Genomic DNA, 17,797 nt, shown 5'->3' with positions numbered 1-17,797 from the left:
TTTGCCACATAATTATCAGTTTCCTTAGCAACACTGTCGGTTCACAGTGAGATGCAGAGACTACTAATTCTTCCTGAAACCAATCCATGCTTTTGCGGTAGAGATAGAAGCAGTCATCTCAGACATTAGTAGCATACGTAACAAGCAGTGTTCTTCCAGTTCTGCTGGGAACGGTCAGTTATCGATAGATCTCCTTGAACTTCAATTGCTTGATCACATAAACTAAAATGGCTTGGTCAGTAGCTAGATGGGAATGCTCTGGAAAGCACTTTTCTAAATAGATCTTTTCTTTTGCTAGGGAATGCTGAAGTTCTAAAGGTGTAGAATGGTGAGTAAGGGCACATACCTAACATCAGCCATTCAGCATTTAAAGATCCCCACCATGTTTTTACCCTGGGAGAGGTACAGCAGGTACAGTCAGTTTCCCTACTCCCTGCCCATTAGATGCAGTGTTATCCTCCCTACTTCCTTCTGTCCAGTTCTGATTTGCTCTCCAGACACTAGAGTGTTAAGATGAGTGGCTTAGCGTGTTTTTAGACCTGAGGGAGCTTCTGAAGCAAAAAGATGATCAATTATAGGTCAGTGAAAAACTGTCAGGATGAAATAGTGACAGAAAGAGAAAAGAAGGCAAGTGAAGGCAGCAGAAAGGAAGAGCTATAAGCAACCATTTCTTCATACGGACTCAAGCTCTTCTAGAACAGAGCTTTTCGAGTGTGAGTGGTTTAAGTATGTGACTCTCAACGTTGAATTATTATAAAGTTTTGAGGAATAAAACTGCTTTCCAAACCATACAAAAATTTACCACAGTTAAAATTAATAATCTGTAATGAAGAACAAACAAAAGAATGTTGTACAGCATTGAATTATTGAATTTCCAAACCATATATGAATTTCCAAACCATACAAAAATTTACCACAGTTAAAATTATATTTTAACACCATTTGTATGTTTCTTTTTGTAAATTAAGCCAACTCTAGTATTTCATTAAAATTCTGATAAAGATTACCCATACAAATTCAGTATTTAATATATTGTAATACTTTTTTCTTATTTTTACATAAAGCAAATAGAATAAAATTTTTTGTCTAACCAAGAGTCATAACAGGCGCCAAATCCAAACCAGTTTATGCTGGTGTGTTGGTCAAATATTATTTTTCATATGGGCAAGGAGAGGAAAAATGATAATTTTGCCCTACTGCTGTGTTTCATGTTTGTTATTTCTTAGTAGATAGGTAATGCCAGGATTAGAAGAAGAGCAGAGGATAGGCGTGTTACAGAGATCATAGTAGGTTAGAGGGTTGTAATCTTAGTTTGATTCGATTTCCTAGAAAAGTCACTGAAATAACACTTTCTTCCTGAGCTTCTTTATATTGTGGGATTGTAACAGTATCCTTACATTGATACTGTTTTTAGCTTCAAATATTTTATAGGCTGTTTTGTTAAAGAAGGATAATGCATATTCCATAGAGATACTGGAAGAAAGTCTAGGACCAATAGGTGGATGTTACATATGAAGGCATGTTCTAATTATCCTGAGAAGTCTAGAGTAAATATGATATCATTTATTAATAAAAAGTTATTTTTGAACATTGAAAACTTGCTTCCAGACAGGTTTTAGGTAGCACACTGAATGCAAAGGGAAGGGTGGCTGCTAGGTAGAAAGTAGTAGACCCTGCCAAGTGTACAATGAGGTATATAATTTGTGGGATGGCTGGGACCAAAGGTGAAGGAGAGAAGAGGTTTGGTAGAAGACAAAAAAAAAAAAAAAAAGAAATGGAATTGAAGGCACCATGTAAGTATCTTAAGAGATGAGAGGGCATTCAAAGAAGAGAAAAATTGAATAAAATTAGGATTTTTTTTTTCTGATTCATACACATTATGTTAAAGGTGGGGCCATTTGAAATGGCATAGGGTGTTCTTGGAGTAAAAATGCGCTTTGAGTGCCTGAAGAAGAGTTTGTATGTAATTTTATAAACATTGTGACCCATGAATAGTTTTGAAGTATAATGGGAACTAAGTCACCTGTAGGTTTATAAATATAATCCCAGGAATTCTGTGAAGTTTGAATATTGCCACCAAGTGCTGCTTCTTCCTCACATCTACCTGCTCAGTCAGTGGACCACCAATTAGATAAGCATGTTGTCTTTCCAAAAGTGTGAACGTGGAGGGTTACAGAAAGCGTTTTCTGCTTCGTTCTTTTAGTTTCTTATTATTCCTTAGCTCTGATGAGAACCGAGCAAGAAGGAAAAGACTTAAATTACCACATGATGGATGGTAGGAAAGTCTAGACTTTCACAGTAGGTTGTGGCTAGAATTAATTACTCAATCCTGGATGTCTTTAAAAATAAGAATGTTTCTTAACTACTATCCAGCTAAATTTAAAAGATACTGGAGAAAGGAGCACAAGGATATGAAAATAATACCTTCTTGTTTCCTCTCCTTTCCCTTACTTTTTTTCTATAAAATGGTTTGGCTGTTGCAATAAGACTCCATATTACCCAAAAGTAGATCCTGAAGATGGTGATCTGCACCTGTATCCTGAACCCAGTATACTGGGCCCCAAACCCAGCACGTGTGCACGTGTCTGTGGAACTCTGAGTCTGTTTAAATATTCAAGCCAGCCAATTCTGATCATCAGGTCCCATCCACTTGGTATTTGCTTGTTGTGACCCAGTTGTTAGCATAATTGGCTTGTATAGAATCTGATTCTCTGAATCACTTCTCTAAAATTTAGGGTAAATTCAAAGTGGCCAGGGAAGAGAGAAGAATGAGGATGAGGACAGAGTGGAACCAGAAACGATGCTGCCAAGTATATATACATACTTATACTCTTTCTAAGGCTGGATCTTTAATTTGGCTCTAAGCTTTCTACTTGCCAGAAGAAAAAGGAAACCCTTGTCAATTACATTATTCACAGTGTTCATAAGATTAAAATAAACCATCTGCTCAAGGAAAGTACAACTACTGGTAACAAGATAAAATAATGCATGATTTATAGCAAACAGTGCTGATAATATTGACAACATCCTTATAGAAGATACACTCATGATTTTATTAGCACACTTTCATGTAGTGATTTTCATTGTAGACTAATGGCATCACATAAATATACAATGTAGTGTTCAGTAAAAGCAATTAAATTACTGGGGAGAGGGAATGGATCGGATATCATGGTATTTAGTTCTCTGTTGATCTAGCTGGGTGCCCAGGAAGAAGTCTGTCATGAATGTCAGGTCAAATTTTTTAATTAAATAAATTTTTAATTCATATAATTGTCTAGAAGTGGTTCAACACTTCTAGAATATGTTACTGAAAGAGATGTGTTAAAAAATTTCACGCTAGAATCATGGATTTATCTATTTCTTCTTCTAGTTACATCAGTTTTTGCTTTATGTGTTTTGAAGTGATGTCAATAGGTATATTCAATTTAGAAATTGATAAATCTTCCCAGTAGATTGTCCTTTGATCATTAGGAAATATCCCTCTTTGTTTCTAGTAATTCACTTTATTTTATACTTTAATATTTAAAGAGCTATATCACCTCTCTTTTGGTTAGTGTTTGTATAGTGTCTTTTTTCATCCTTTTGCTTTTTTTTTTACAAGCAGCAAAACAATGTTTATTTTTAATCAAAATGCCACAATAGAAGAGAAATTAAAAACATTTAGCAATCATCATGTTTTTAATACTGAGAACAATTTCTACATTCACAATAACAATAACAGCAGCTCATTTCTAGTTAAGTGCACTTCAAATTTATGAATACTTCATTTTCTAAAAAAAGTCATCCTTTTACTCTTTCTTTGTCTCTTGTAAGCATTTGGTTATTTATTTTTTATTATAAATTTATCAATGTTTATTTTTAAGATGAATTTAGGAAGTTGCTATTTTATGTATATACTGATATGTAGAGTTTAAATCTAACATCTATTTTATTTTCTAGTTATTTTTTTTCTTTGTTCTTTTGTATGCTTTCTTGCCTTCTTTTGGATTAATCAAGTGGGTTTTTTTACCTTGCTTAATTTTTTCCTATATTAACTTTTATTCTTCATTTAGTGGATACCTACAGATATAATTTAGCATATTTTCAGGAAAGGATAGGCTGAATAATTCATTAAGATGTCTCCCATTCAAGTTTTGCAGTTCTTAAATGGGGTTTTTAAAAAGTTACTTTTATAGATTTATGGGGTACCTATGCAGATTTGTTACATGGATATACTGTGTAGTGGTGAAGTCTGGACTTTTTGGGTAACCATCACCCAATTATGTGTATGTACCCTCCAACAGGTAATCTTGCACCCCACACTCCTCTCCCATCCTTCTGAGTCTCCAGTGTCTATTATTCTACTCTCTGTGTCCATGTGTACTATTTAGCTCCCACTTATAAGCAAGAACATGTAGTATTTGACTTTCTGTTTCTAAGTTATTTTACTTAAAGTTATGGCCTCCAGTTTCAATCATGTTGCTGCAAAAGACATGATTTCATTTTTTATGACCAAGTAGTATTCCATGGCATATATACCACATTAAATGAGCTTTTAATAAATATCGAGTGGCTGGCAAATGCCTTAAGTATGATTTCCCCATTAATGGAGTATGGATCTATACATCTTAACAAACAATGGAGCTGAAGATAGAGTTAATACATTTTTTTGATATTTAAGCTCTCTACCATTGTTGTGTTCTTTTTCCATATGACTTACATATATGGTATACTTTTTTGTATAAATAAAATATTTTAACATGGAAACTTTGAAATAATTAAAAGGTAAGAATAAGGAAAGCCACAAAAGATTTTTTTAAGGATTAAAATATTAGTTTAAGGTTAGGTAAGAAAAAAAAAGGTTAGCATCAGTCAGACATTTATGTCGATAAGGAGGTTCCTAAGGTCATTGGACTCCTCCAAGAAATCGTTTTCTTTGTCCTTTTTGCCTTTCTCTTGAGCCCTCAAAGTTAGTAGCTCTTTTCAGATACCTGTAAATTTGAGACCAGGCAGGCCAGACCCCTGCCACCACATCTGATTTATTTTCTGATAGAGTTTGAGAGTACATTAAGCATTCACTTTTAGCATTGAAAACCAGGATTTTAAAGTAAGGTTAAAGGCATGATTAAAGCCAGAATTCATTAAATGGAAAGTCATTAAAAGGAAAGCAAATGCTTGCACTACATTATTAGGAGCGTTTCATACAAGAGCATTAGATACAGAGCAATGAGGTAATTATTCCATGCTGTCACATTGTTTAGTTCTAAATTGGGGCCTGGGGAATTCTGGAGTAGGTTCAAGTTTTTTTTTTTAAATTACACATACAGATAGAATTTGGTAAACTTTCACAATTTTCACTGTTTCTGAACAAATTATTTTCAGTTTTTTTTAATCCCCAATAAATAATTTTGACTATGAAATACTATTGAATTGCACTAATTGAAGTGTGAACATTCCTGGTAAATCACAATGGAAAATGTTAATGAACAAGCCAAATGAATGAGAAATCAATATTTATTGATTATTTTCTGGCATGTCATTAAAGCCAAAATCTGTCCTCTTACTCAAAAAGCAAAGCACCTAAATTGCCTGTCTAGTTTTGTGCAAGTTTTGAATTGCCTAGGTGTAAACCATTAAAACTTTTGTTGCCAAATCAATGAGACATTCGAAAGGAGGTATTTAGTCAGAAATTGACAGCTCGCCTTGGTTCATATTTTTCACTGCATCTTTGTAAGTTCACAGAAGTCACCAGACCTTTCAGTGATACTGAGATATAAATTAGTACTTAGTATTAGTTGTTTTAATAGAAAACACAAAATTATTTTGTCAGAATGAGATTTAACTGAGTAATTTTCTGATCATTTAAGGAAAGTATGCTACTTTATATTTTATTTTGGCTTTTGAATTTTATTTGCTTTTAGCAGAGCTGTAAGGTAGATTATGGTCTTCTGGAAGTAAAGATAATTTTAACACAAATATGTATAATTTCTTTCCAAGGAAACTTCACAAGACAGCTGTATTTCAAAGTATTACTTACATTTAGATATATGGTCTGGTTCACCGTGGAATTCTAATTACATAGATGGAATGATAGCAATACAGTTGTGCTAAGGGAAAACAAACTAAAAGAATAGGTTGGGAAATTAGGATGGAGGAATCTAAAAGTAGGAAGGAGAAAGAAGCTGCGTGGAGTGTGGGTTGTACATGAAGTGTTGCCCAGGACTCCTATAGATTTTTAAAGGTGGGCCACAGATTTCACTTAAGATATCTAATTGCCAAGAAGGAAACATGATCAGTCACGAGTGTCAAAGCATCTGTAACATTAAAACTGAACAGATTAACAACTATGTATAGAATTAGGAAATACCCCTCTTTATTTCTAGTAATTCACTTTATTTTATACTTTAATATTTAAAGAACTATATCACCTTTCTTTTGGTTAGTGTTTGTACAGTGTGTCTTTTTCCATCCTTTTACTTTTTTTTTTACAAGCAGCAAAACAATGTTTATTTTTAATCAAAATGCCACAATAGAAGAGAAATTAAAAACATTTAGCAATCATCATGTTTTTAATACTGAGAACAATTTCTACATTCACAATAACAACAACAGCAGCTCATTTCTAGTTAAGTGCACTTCAAACTTATGAATACTTCATTGTCTAAAAAAGTCATCTTTTTAATCTCCAGAAAATTCTCCACTGTGTATGGTTCATAAAAAAATGTGTCAACCATATTGTTTCAGTGGTTATAGTATAAAGATTCTTAAAGTTTTTCAGTTAATTCAGGGGACTAACATCAGGGTATAACTGAGTTCCATTGGGTGGACATGAACTAATTTGTTCTATTTCAATACTGTCTAGTAATTATGTCTGAGGCCCATAGGGAATAAGTCTACTTACAAGGAAACTAAAGAAAGATTAGAACATAAATACAATGAAAACTCTGTTGCTTGTGAGTTTTTTGATGACACTGAGGGTGTTTTTTTTTTAAACACCAAAAAAGTCATGGAGATATTTATTTTGGTTTTAAATTAATGTTTGACTTACTAAAGTTACATTATCAAAAACCTAGTTCTTTAAATTTTTAAATATGGTTGCAAATTGATGTTAAGGGATTTTTGAATAACATTTAGTTTATTTATAAACTTTATTACAAACTGTTTATAACCTTAGATAAATGCCTACAAACATTTAAAATTGCATTTAAAGATTTGTTATATTTGATTTTCTATTTAAGTACTATTATTGGCAGACTGACAGTCTTCCCAAGTACTTAAAAAATTCTTACACATCCTTCATTAATACATTACACTTACAAGGATTGTGAACCTAAAGTTTTCTTACATTTTCTAATGCCATACATAATGAAAACTTATTGTAATTGAAAGATACTTTCTCATTTAGGAAAATAACTATCATTTTAGGTAACTGAATTAACTTTCTACAAGAGGCGTAAGAAACGAATTCTTCCTGTACTAATCAAGGAAGCTATTATATCACAATTATAAGTGGAGGGGGTACCTACTTTGCATGCTTAGGGTTACTGATATCCAGAGATTTTGACTGGAAAACTGATTAGATTCTCATTGGCAACCCTGAGTGAAAACACAGAAGCTTGTTTATTGTTGCCATGTCAGAGACACTACAATGTCATTGTCAAGAAGACGACATTGACATAGCCCACCTCCCCAGACCCAATTTATGCACATGACGTCATAGGTCTACTCACAGATGCCTGCAGTCCCCAGTTTGTCATTTGATTAGATCTTTACATTTCTTTGGCTTTTAGGTTATGCAGATCTCTTTTCTATCAGATTCCAATGCCTTTCCCTATGGTTTAAATCTAAATTCTGCATCCTTTCATATTCTCAGAATCAAGCAACTCTTACCAGTGTTTCAAATGACATTTGATAGAGTTTAGGACATCTTACATAGTTTTTTCTGATTGGCAGTTACTCTCTCTCCAGGCAGTCTAGTGGCATTGCTGAAGAGTTATTCCTGAAATATGGACAGCAGAATTTGGACCTCTCTGCCCACTGAAAACAGGAGTGTAGACTGATTGTAAACTGAAGAGGGCTGTTAGATATCAGGCTGCACCAGAATACCACTACACTAAAACAAATAACCAAATTTGATTCAAAAGCCATATAGATGGTTTTGAGATTGCATTTATTGATAAATAGGTAAAAAGGAATTCCTAATATTTTTTCAACCATTAGCAAGTGAAATATGTAGTTCATACAACGTAAAAATCAGACCTAATTAGAAGATTAGAAAATAGCAATAATCTTTTACTTGTTCAGAGACTAGAAAGATACATTTCCTGCATTACCATATCTGATTCAATACATTGACCACATATAATACTAAAATGAAGTAGTAACTGGGAGCTAAGCCATATAGAGCTTTACTTAGGCCCAGTGATCTAGCTAAGTTAGTAAGGTAGCAAGGCAGCAAAAAGCAACCTTCTCAATGGGGAGGACTGACAGTCATGCAGATTTTGACAAAAGTTCCCTGGGCTCATGTCAACATCTGGCAATACTAAGTCTTAAAACACCATAGCTCATTAGATTTAAGTGGAATTATAATAAGATGTATTTAAAAGAAAATGTCCTAATTAGATTTTTCCTCTTTTTAAATTAATTTTAACTGTACAAGTAATACATAAATGCAAACAATTATATGATACAAAATAATACCAAAAAAAAATTTTAATAGTACAAATAAGATTAAAGTATCCTTTAACCATCATCCTCTAATCTACTAGTAACCACCATTATTAGTAGGAAGTATATATTTCTAGTTTTTCTATGCAGTTATGCATTTGCCACTAACATATTTTATGTTGCTGTTTTCTATATTTTAAATGAAATGAACATGTTCTGCAACTTGCTCTACTCAATTTCCTGCTAATCTCTTTATGTCAGTAAAGACATTTAGTGAGTACTTCATAATAAGTATCAGTCATATTCTAAGTACTTTGATACATATCAATGCATTTAATCTTCATAACACTGCAGTTATTATGTTATGTTATTATCACGCCCCTTTGCACTTGAGGATCCTGAGGGACAGAGAGGTTGTATAAATTGCCCAATTTGGTGGCAGAGCCACTTGTTCTAGATTCTATTCCAGGCAGGAATGACTCCTGAATAACTTCCAGGCAGATTCTAACTCCAGGTCTTCTCCTAGGGTCACTATTTTACACTGCTTCTCGGTGATACATAAACCCACCTCCTGAATGCAGCTTGTATCAGCCCAAACCCCAGTGGGCCCATCTTTTATGAACTTGCAGTGACTGTGAATGATATGCAGATGCTGTTTAAGTTTTAAAATGCCACTGAGTGCCTCATTATGCTCAGCATTTCAGTTGATAATAGCAGGAGCGAGGCCCTGCGGTGGGGCGAGGCGGGACTGCTCTGGAGGGGATTCAAGATTGCGCACCTAACAATGCCAGCGGACCCTATTGTTATGCTGCGCCATTCCCCCAGTTCCCTTGCCGCCTGTGTCTGATCCGTGGGCAGCATTCCATTTACGTCAAAAATAACGTCAATCTAGCGGGGGAAAAAAAAAAAAACTGAATGACTCACAGCATTACTGTAGGGAACTGGTCTCTGTGTAATATGATATATAACATCCTAATTTCATAGAGCATTTTTCATAACAGCTGCTAAAATCATAATCAAATCCATTAAATTCTTTGAAGGGTTCAATTTGAAGCAATATTGAAAATAATCTTAAAATGCAAGTAGAGTGAGGTGGCGTCCCACCAACTCAGAACCACTCTATCATTAGCTGCTTCATATCTTCTCTGTATTTATGTCTATATTTATTGATCCATTGGAGTCTGCTGCTCTTTGATATTCCTAGCTGCATTTGAATCAGAGGTAGGATATTTCGGAGACTGGGGTCTGAAAGAAAGAATAGATAAGAAAGCAGAGAAGGAGAAGAAAATTTTCTTCTGACCCGTATGAACAACAAAACAAGATATAGTGGAAAAAAGAGGGAAGAGAAGAACTGAGATCTTGGGTTTATGAAAGCAGCAGTGTATTATTGATTAGGAGCTCTGTAGGGGATGAATGGTGGTGAGAGAACATGGCCACCTAAGCCTTTACATTTAGCAGCACATAACTTAGAAACATTGAGCCAGTTAGATTTCTCCTGCCACATTGCCATCCACCAAACAGACAGCTAATTTTTTTTTTTTTTTTGGTAAGAATTTTATTCCTTGGATATACAGAAAGCCAAATAAAATCCCTCACTGTTGGTTTGTTTTTTCCCTGTGGCTGTGTACTTCTGCGAGTTTGCAAAGTTAGCCCTTGACATGGATTTTTGTTTGGAACATAAAGTAAGACTAAAAAGAGGATTCAAAGAAGGCAGAAGACTGAAAAGTTTACTTGCAGACTTGAGAGTGACTTTGCAGAAGGAGCATAGACTTCTGAGGCCTGAGATTTATTCAGTCTCTGCCACAGATTAATTGTGCGGTGTAAGTTTGTACACAAATTCGCAGCCTTCTTTAAGCCTCAGTTTTCTTATATAAGACAGAAGGTTGGACCAGAATCCCAAGGTTGTTTGGAATTGCAATATTCTGATTCTTATATTACGTGTTGGAAAAAGATAGCATATAGCGACCAATCACTCTTCTAGTCACCCAGCAGCAAAAGTCCTGTACACATTTTGCTTTTATCTACACACATGTCCTCTAATACTTGTAAGGGGGGTGTTAGGTGCAGTGTAGGTGCTTTGGTAGGTGCTGCTTGTAAACAGCATTCCTTCCAGCTTCCTTCTAGCGTAACTGCTGAAGCGAAAGTTCTCGGCGGCTCCATTCCATTTTTCTGCTTCGCTGCTTTAAAAACATTTTTTTTTTCCAGGATGGAACATAAATTACTGGTTTGTAATCCATGAATCACTGCTATAAAGTAGCACTGAAATCTTTGCTTTCAGACCCTGAAAAATTGTTAATTACATGGGATATGTTGTTGACCACTTGGGTAATGGATTTTAGGCACTGCTTTTTAGATTTTCGCTAACTGCACCGCTAATTGCGCACCCAAGTGTTTTGCACCTACTCAGCTAATGCTAAGGCAGATATGCCAGATTGCCATTTTTGGATTGTCTGACACCAGTACCAGGCAAATTACTGAATAGTAATGGAGCCAGGAGCCCCGGAATAAATTCTCTGCACTATTAAACTCTGCTAATAAGTTGTTCTCATCCCCTCTCACTTTATTTGTTCAGTACCCAGTGATGGGGTAGCTACTGCAATCCTGGATGTTGGGTGCTATGCTGCGTCCTCAGAGCCAGCATTCTATTGCAAAGGGAACCATGCTTACAAAAGCAAAATGAGCCTCCTTGGGTCTTTTTATCACTGAGTAACCAAAGCTGTTGTTAAACCAACAAAATAAGAAATCATCTGAGAAGTAAATTGTTCTATAGCTTTCAACATGCTTCTTCTTTTTTTTTCATATTCTCTAACATATAAATAGACAATTAACAATAATATTTTATATGTAGCCTATTGGTGAAATGAATTTCCTAGACTAACCACATTATTATATGATTATATAACCTAAAACACTGAACTCTTATAGCACTAAAATCTTACGATAGTAACTTTTTCAACACTAGCTAAATCAGGGTGGGAGTCAAAGCACTGGAATAATTATGGTAGCTCATCAACTAGCTGTGTAGATGAGGGCATGCTCCTTAAGTTCTCTGAGCTTCGGGAGAGGAAAAAACATACTTGATTAGCGTCTCATGGGGCTGTTGTGAGGAACAAATGAGATGGAGTATGTGACATGCTTTGTATTATAAGCATACAATCTAAATATGAGCCAGATAGGGTATAAAACGTGCATGTACTACAGTATTTCTAATTATATTATTGCTTTCATCTATGTGGTGTTCCACATTTTATGTGTAAACAAGAGCTTGTAAGATTGATTTTCTCCTAATTATCACAACTAATGAACTCTTAATGGGCAGCTACAAATATAGATTTTATCGGAAGGAGGAAATTAAAGAGATCAAGGAGATTATTTTTTTCTCTACTGACATGTAAAAAGTAAATAGACTACTAATTAGAAAATGTTTAGTTGTTCATTTTATATGTACCTGATTGGTCCGAATTTTATGAGTATTCATTCTTCATTCAAGTATAGGAAATGAAAAGTCAAAACCTCCTGTAAATTTGTCATTCAATGGATGGCAAAAATATGTTGAATTTTATTTGTTAGAACCATATGACAAGTGCTAGATTTCATAAGTCAAAGAGGCATAACCTGAGGTGCTTTCTTGCTTTGATTTTGTAATATAGCATATTTGGAGCACGTCTTTAGAATAATGCTGTAGAAAGGAATTACCTGGTCTAATAACAATGTAAGAAATTGTTTTATTCTATTAATGCCAGTACTTACTAATTTTCTGTAGCTCAGTTATTTGCTTTATTTTTAGTAATTTAAATCCAGAAACAATTATTAATTCCTTAAACATGACTTCATTTAATGACTACCACCCTGAAAAGATAAAATAGGATTGATGATCAAACTACTTTATTTCTAAGGAGTGATTACATATGCAAATGTAAGGAGTAGTAGCACTCTAAATAAATTCAACTAGAGAGTACTTTCCCTCAACCATTATGTAGGTATATTCATGAATAACCTTTTCTTCCCCTTTAGAATGTTAACTTTTGGGTCCTAACTTAAAATCTGGGTAGCAAATTGGACTCTCCTTTTATTAGTTATTAGTTTATTAGTATCCTTTATTAATTCATTTTCTTTGTGTTCCACTTTATTCTTTTTTTTTTTTTCCTTGATTCTCTTTTTCTTCTTGGAGTCATTTTGTTTAAAGATTTAAACATTTTCCTCTGGAAAATCAGTGTGGTTTCTGGTGGGGAGAGAAGGTATTTTGAAAAACAAATGAGACAGAGGCACATACAAATAACTTGGAATACAAACCTAGCAGTTAATTACTAGAAATGAAAAGGAAATGTTTATCCTACTCCATCCATAATACTAGTATATTAAGTACTTAACAGTTGTTTAACTGTTTGCTTGTTCATTTGTGTAGCCAGACCTTATTTTATTTCCTGTTTGCTGGTGGAGTGAATTCCTCACTGGTATTTCTACAGGGTTCAAAGAGGAATAGCTAGATTTTTCAGAAGCTATTTGGAGTAGAAAAAATATATATTGAGACCAAAATGGTATAGTATTTAAAGCCTATTAATAAATTTTGCTATAGAAAATGTATGCTGATTGTCACCTTCTTTTGCCTATACCTGACATGACAATCTGGCTTTTGCAGGGTTTTTTTTTGTCCAGGGTTTCTGAGAGCTCTCAATTTTGACAAATCTTCCCCTACAGCTTTGGTCACCATATACCCCAACTACACACACCCAAACAAATACAAATCAGTGCTTTTATAATTATGTTGCAGGAAGGTTTTATGCTCTTTGGATGTTAGATTTTTGTTGTTAGCTAGGTCATCTTTAGTGTTGGTTTCTTCCTTTAGGCTGTGTACACTTCTCAGTCGTACTGAACTCTCTGTTAGTGTGGACTATTAGACAGGCTGCCATGGTGGTCACCTGTTCCTGGTGTTACTGATATAACCTTGAGATTTTATCAGTGCCTGTGGTCTCTTTGTCAATCCTCTCTAGAGGTTTCTCTCACTGATTATTTTGCAATATTCTTTTGTTAGACTTCAGTGCAGCAGTCCCAGAAACTGAGCTCCTGGATTCAAAAGCGCTTAAAACCCGAGCCCAGCACTCCGGGAAGAAGAGACGCCAGAAGTCCAACAGATCCTCCAGACTCTATGATAGCATCAGTTCCACCGATGGGGAGGAGAGTGCAGAGCGCAAGGTGAGCACTCTTGGCTGTTTTCTGACTCGTGGTGTTGGGCTGTATCATTGTTCCTACAGCTTATTGAAGATGATTGTTCTGCAGCCAGCATCTGTGCCCTAGTTGGAAACAGCTGGAATAGTCCACGTCTTTGTCTCCTGAATTCTTTATATTGTTGTAATTCAAAATCTTTTCTCTACTTATTCAATGAATTAACCAAGAGCATTATCCATACTGTCATATTTTATTTTGACATTTGGCTATAGGTTTTACTTAGTGGGAAATAATGAATGTGCAAGTAATTGTTTCTGTAGGTCTCAGGCATCTGTGTTAGTAATGACGACAGTGTTAATATGGCGAGTTGCTGTGAACTATGCATTTTCATTGGTAAACCAAAAAACAAAAACTGGTTTTCTTGGGGGACACACTAAAAAAAAAAAAAAAAAGGTCAGTGTTATTTCAAAGTAAGTATTGTGTAGAACTGATACTCAATGGCATAACCTCCTTTATAATCTCTTATACCAACAGCCTTCAAACAGTTTCTATAACCACATGCATATTACCAAATCACTTCTACCCAAGGGTTTGAGAACTTCTTCTTCCGACTCAGATTCTGGTGTTCCACCCCTCACCCCAGTGGCTAGCAATGTGCCCTTCTCGTCTGATCACATTGCTGAGTGTCAAGAAGGACCACTGTACCCAGAAAGGGAGACTTTCTCCTCTCTTTCTGGGGACACTTCATACTTTTCTCCTTCAAAGTCTGATCATGATACAGAAGAATCTCCTTGCCACCATCAAGCCACCAACACGAAAATACTACAAGAAAAAGGTATTGTTAATTTCTTTGTTGTTTTGGTTTTGCTTTGTCTGACTTTGCTAACACCTCAATTTGTGTGATGTAAAAATGGCTTTTTCTCATAATCATAAGTCCTTTGTCTTCTCACAGCTAATCCTCTTATATTATGGAATAAGCAAAACAACCCCTCCATGTATTTTATTTTATTTTATTTTTATTCTTTGCTACCTGGTTTTGTATTTTTATCTCTTTAGCTCTCCACAAGCTTACTATTGAAGAAAAGTATTTGGGGGGCCATGGAGAGATTTTGTAGAATAGCAGCCCAGTTTCCTATATGACTAATATAGTCATATAGGAAAAAGAAAATGAAGTTCAGAGTAATGTAGATCTTAACCCATTAATTGGTTTTTATTGAGAAGAAATTTTTATAATAATGATTTATATTGCAGAGAACATGATAGAAACGTTATGATAAAGATAATGCAAGGAAGTTAGTCAATTAAATTTTAATTTAGGTTCCTAGAATTACACCAGAATTTCATAGCAGTATCAATAGACTTTTATTGTTTTAATTCATAGAAGCAATAAATTCTTGTTTAAACAAGTTAAACTATGCAAAACTATATAAAGGATAGGTTCATTCTCCTTCCATGTCTGTGTTCCTTTAAAGTTACCATGTGGATTTGATTATATTATCTTTCACATCTGAAGTAGCACATACACACACACACACATACATATACACACACATCCATATTTTTGGTGTATGTGTTTTATTTTTATACATTTGGTTTTTTAGATGGAATTCTAATCACATTATTCTGTAACTTTGTTTTACATGTAATACTATTTTATGGTCATCCCTCTGGCAATATATGCAAATTTAAATGGCAGCAAGTCTTCAACTGTATGCATAGCCAAGAGAAATCCTGTACATGCCCACTAAGAGCTATATACAAGAGTATTCCTAAAAGCCCTGTTGTGTAGTATCAAAACCAATAGAATAGACAAATGGATTACAGTAGATTGATATAATGAATCTGTGCAATGGGGAAAGTTTATAGACTACACTGAAACATCATAATAGGGGTGAACCTCTGGAACAAGACATTGAAAAGAAAAAGCCAATATCAGAAGAATACATATGATTCTATTTTGTAGAATTAAACAAAACTAGCTTATTATTTAGAGATAAAAATGGGAATGATGGAGTCATTTACTTAAGGGGAGAGTCCAGAAAAGATTGGAAAATGGCAATGGCGGGGGGCTGGTGTTGGTTTTACTGTACACCTATTTTATAAGTACTCTTGATTTCATTAGTCAATAAACATATAAAAAGACTCCACATACAAAGTTAATGGCTTGACTTTCTTCCCAATATACAAATAGCTACAAAGCATTGATTCTTTTTAAAAAGTCAGAAATGGGCTAAGGAAATAAATTGTCAATTCATTGAAGAGAAAATTCACATTACTTATAAGATATGGAAAGATGATCAGCCTCACTAATGATCAGAGTAATGATCACTTAAATTAGATAACAAATTGCAAGTTTGGCAGATGGCCAAATTCTGCAAATGGGAATTTGAAGAACTCCATCAACCACTGCCAGCAGTGATGTAGGATAGTCACATGTTGTAGGTACAACTGTACATCACCACACTTTTGAAAATTGCATGCTCATTTTTCTCTACCAGATCAGAAATTGTAATATTCTATAAATACCTTGTGACCATAGAAATATGGTTGACGGTGGGACTCACACTATTGTGTAACTCTTGAGTAAGCATCATAGCTTCATTCCTGATGTTTTCTCCTTGGTTTCCTTTCCTGAGCCTGTCAGCTGTTAGAATTACCTTCCACAGACTGGTCCTAAGCACAGCTCTTCTAGAAGCAGTTCTGAGGTAAACAGTGAGTACTTAGGTAGGGCATGTAGTATACCAGTGGAGGCAAGAGAATATATGTCAGACTTCCTGCTGTTTCATGAGAGGTGGTGATCAGGTTGGTCACTGTGGTTTTGGCCTACTTTCAAAACAATTAAAGGCTTCAAAAGCTTTCCTTAATTAATCTAAATTATGGATTATAATATTAATAGTACTTTCATAAATATGTACATGTGGCTAGCCCTCTATCATCTCTTAAAAAAAATCTATATTGGCCAAGCAAGGGGGCTCATACCTGTAGTCCTAGCACTCCTGGGAGGCTGAGGTAGGAGGATTACTTGAGCTCAAGAGTTTTAGACCAGCCTGAGCAAGAGTAAGACCCTGTCTCTACCAAAAATGGAAAAATTACCTGGGCATGATGGCACATGCCTGTAGTCCCAGCTACTCAGAGGCTGAGGCAGAAGGGTCACTTGAGCCCAGGAGTTTCAAGTTGCAGTGAACTATGATGACTGTACTCTAGCCTGGGTGATAGAGTGAGACTATGTCTAACAAAAAAAAAAAAAAGTATATGGACTTTGGTCTGTAAAGAAAGCAAAACAACAGAAGCATATACTTTGGAGCTACATGTAGGTTAATACTTTGTGTTCCGCTGTTTGAGTTTATCAGCCATAGCTAGCTATCTGAAGAAGTTATGTTATAGTCATAGACTAGATCATTAAGACATGAAATCTGACCCAAAGACTTTTAAAAGTGGCTAAATCTCTGCCTTTTACTTCTAAGTTATTTATGATGCTTTGACATGAGCAGATGTTTCCTTTCAGACAGACTGGAGAAGTAGGACATGGTTATGAATTGTGCTTTGCAGTCTTTTAGTAATAATAGAGCAGTAAAATGTGAGAATTTCATCCTTTCCTCCCCACCCTGCCATGCCTCCCTTATTTGCTACTCTGGCATTTTTGGGATTAAACTCCCAGTGGCAGTAGCAGGACCAGAAGAGAGGGGGTGGATCATTTCTTCTCCAGGGACCAAGTACTTAGGCTTTCCCATTTTCAGTTTTCCCAGGCTGATCATGCTTCTGGGTGAAAAGGCAGAAGCAGTTCATTGACCTTTTATAAAGTACTAACCTTATGAGTGGTCAGTTACTGTTATGGTAACCATGGCTAGGTACTCACCATGACCAGCTGAAAGCAGTGCTGAAGCCTCACATTCTTTCATTGCCTTGATAAAAGTTTTCTTTCATGTTCATTTGGCCTTAATCCATTCATTCACATATTCACACAACAAATAGTTATTGAGCA

General features: G+C 35.1%; 1 protein-coding gene across 12 annotated transcripts in view; it reads left to right on the top strand.

Moving 5' to 3' along the window:
- Positions 1–17,797, top strand: part of PPP1R9A (protein phosphatase 1 regulatory subunit 9A) — a 260,419-nt gene that overhangs the window by 215,096 nt on the left and 27,526 nt on the right. For 8 of the 12 annotated variants that reach the window (XM_012757084.3, XM_076006431.1, XM_012757081.2 and 5 more), the window contains 2 exons: positions 13,682–13,842; positions 14,350–14,650. In XM_012757084.3, the coding sequence (XP_012612538.2) occupies positions 13,682–13,842; positions 14,350–14,650 (462 nt within the window). The remainder of the gene's footprint in view (positions 1–13,681; positions 13,843–14,349; positions 14,651–17,797) is intronic. The other 4 variants (XM_012757088.3, XM_012757087.3, XM_012757090.3 and 1 more) reach the window with 1 other exon arrangement.

Source organism: Microcebus murinus, chromosome 9 (assembly GCF_040939455.1).
Source record: "Microcebus murinus isolate Inina chromosome 9, M.murinus_Inina_mat1.0, whole genome shotgun sequence".
Lineage (NCBI taxonomy): Eukaryota > Metazoa > Chordata > Mammalia > Primates > Cheirogaleidae > Microcebus > Microcebus murinus.
This window is presented reverse-complemented; position numbering and strand designations above follow the sequence as displayed.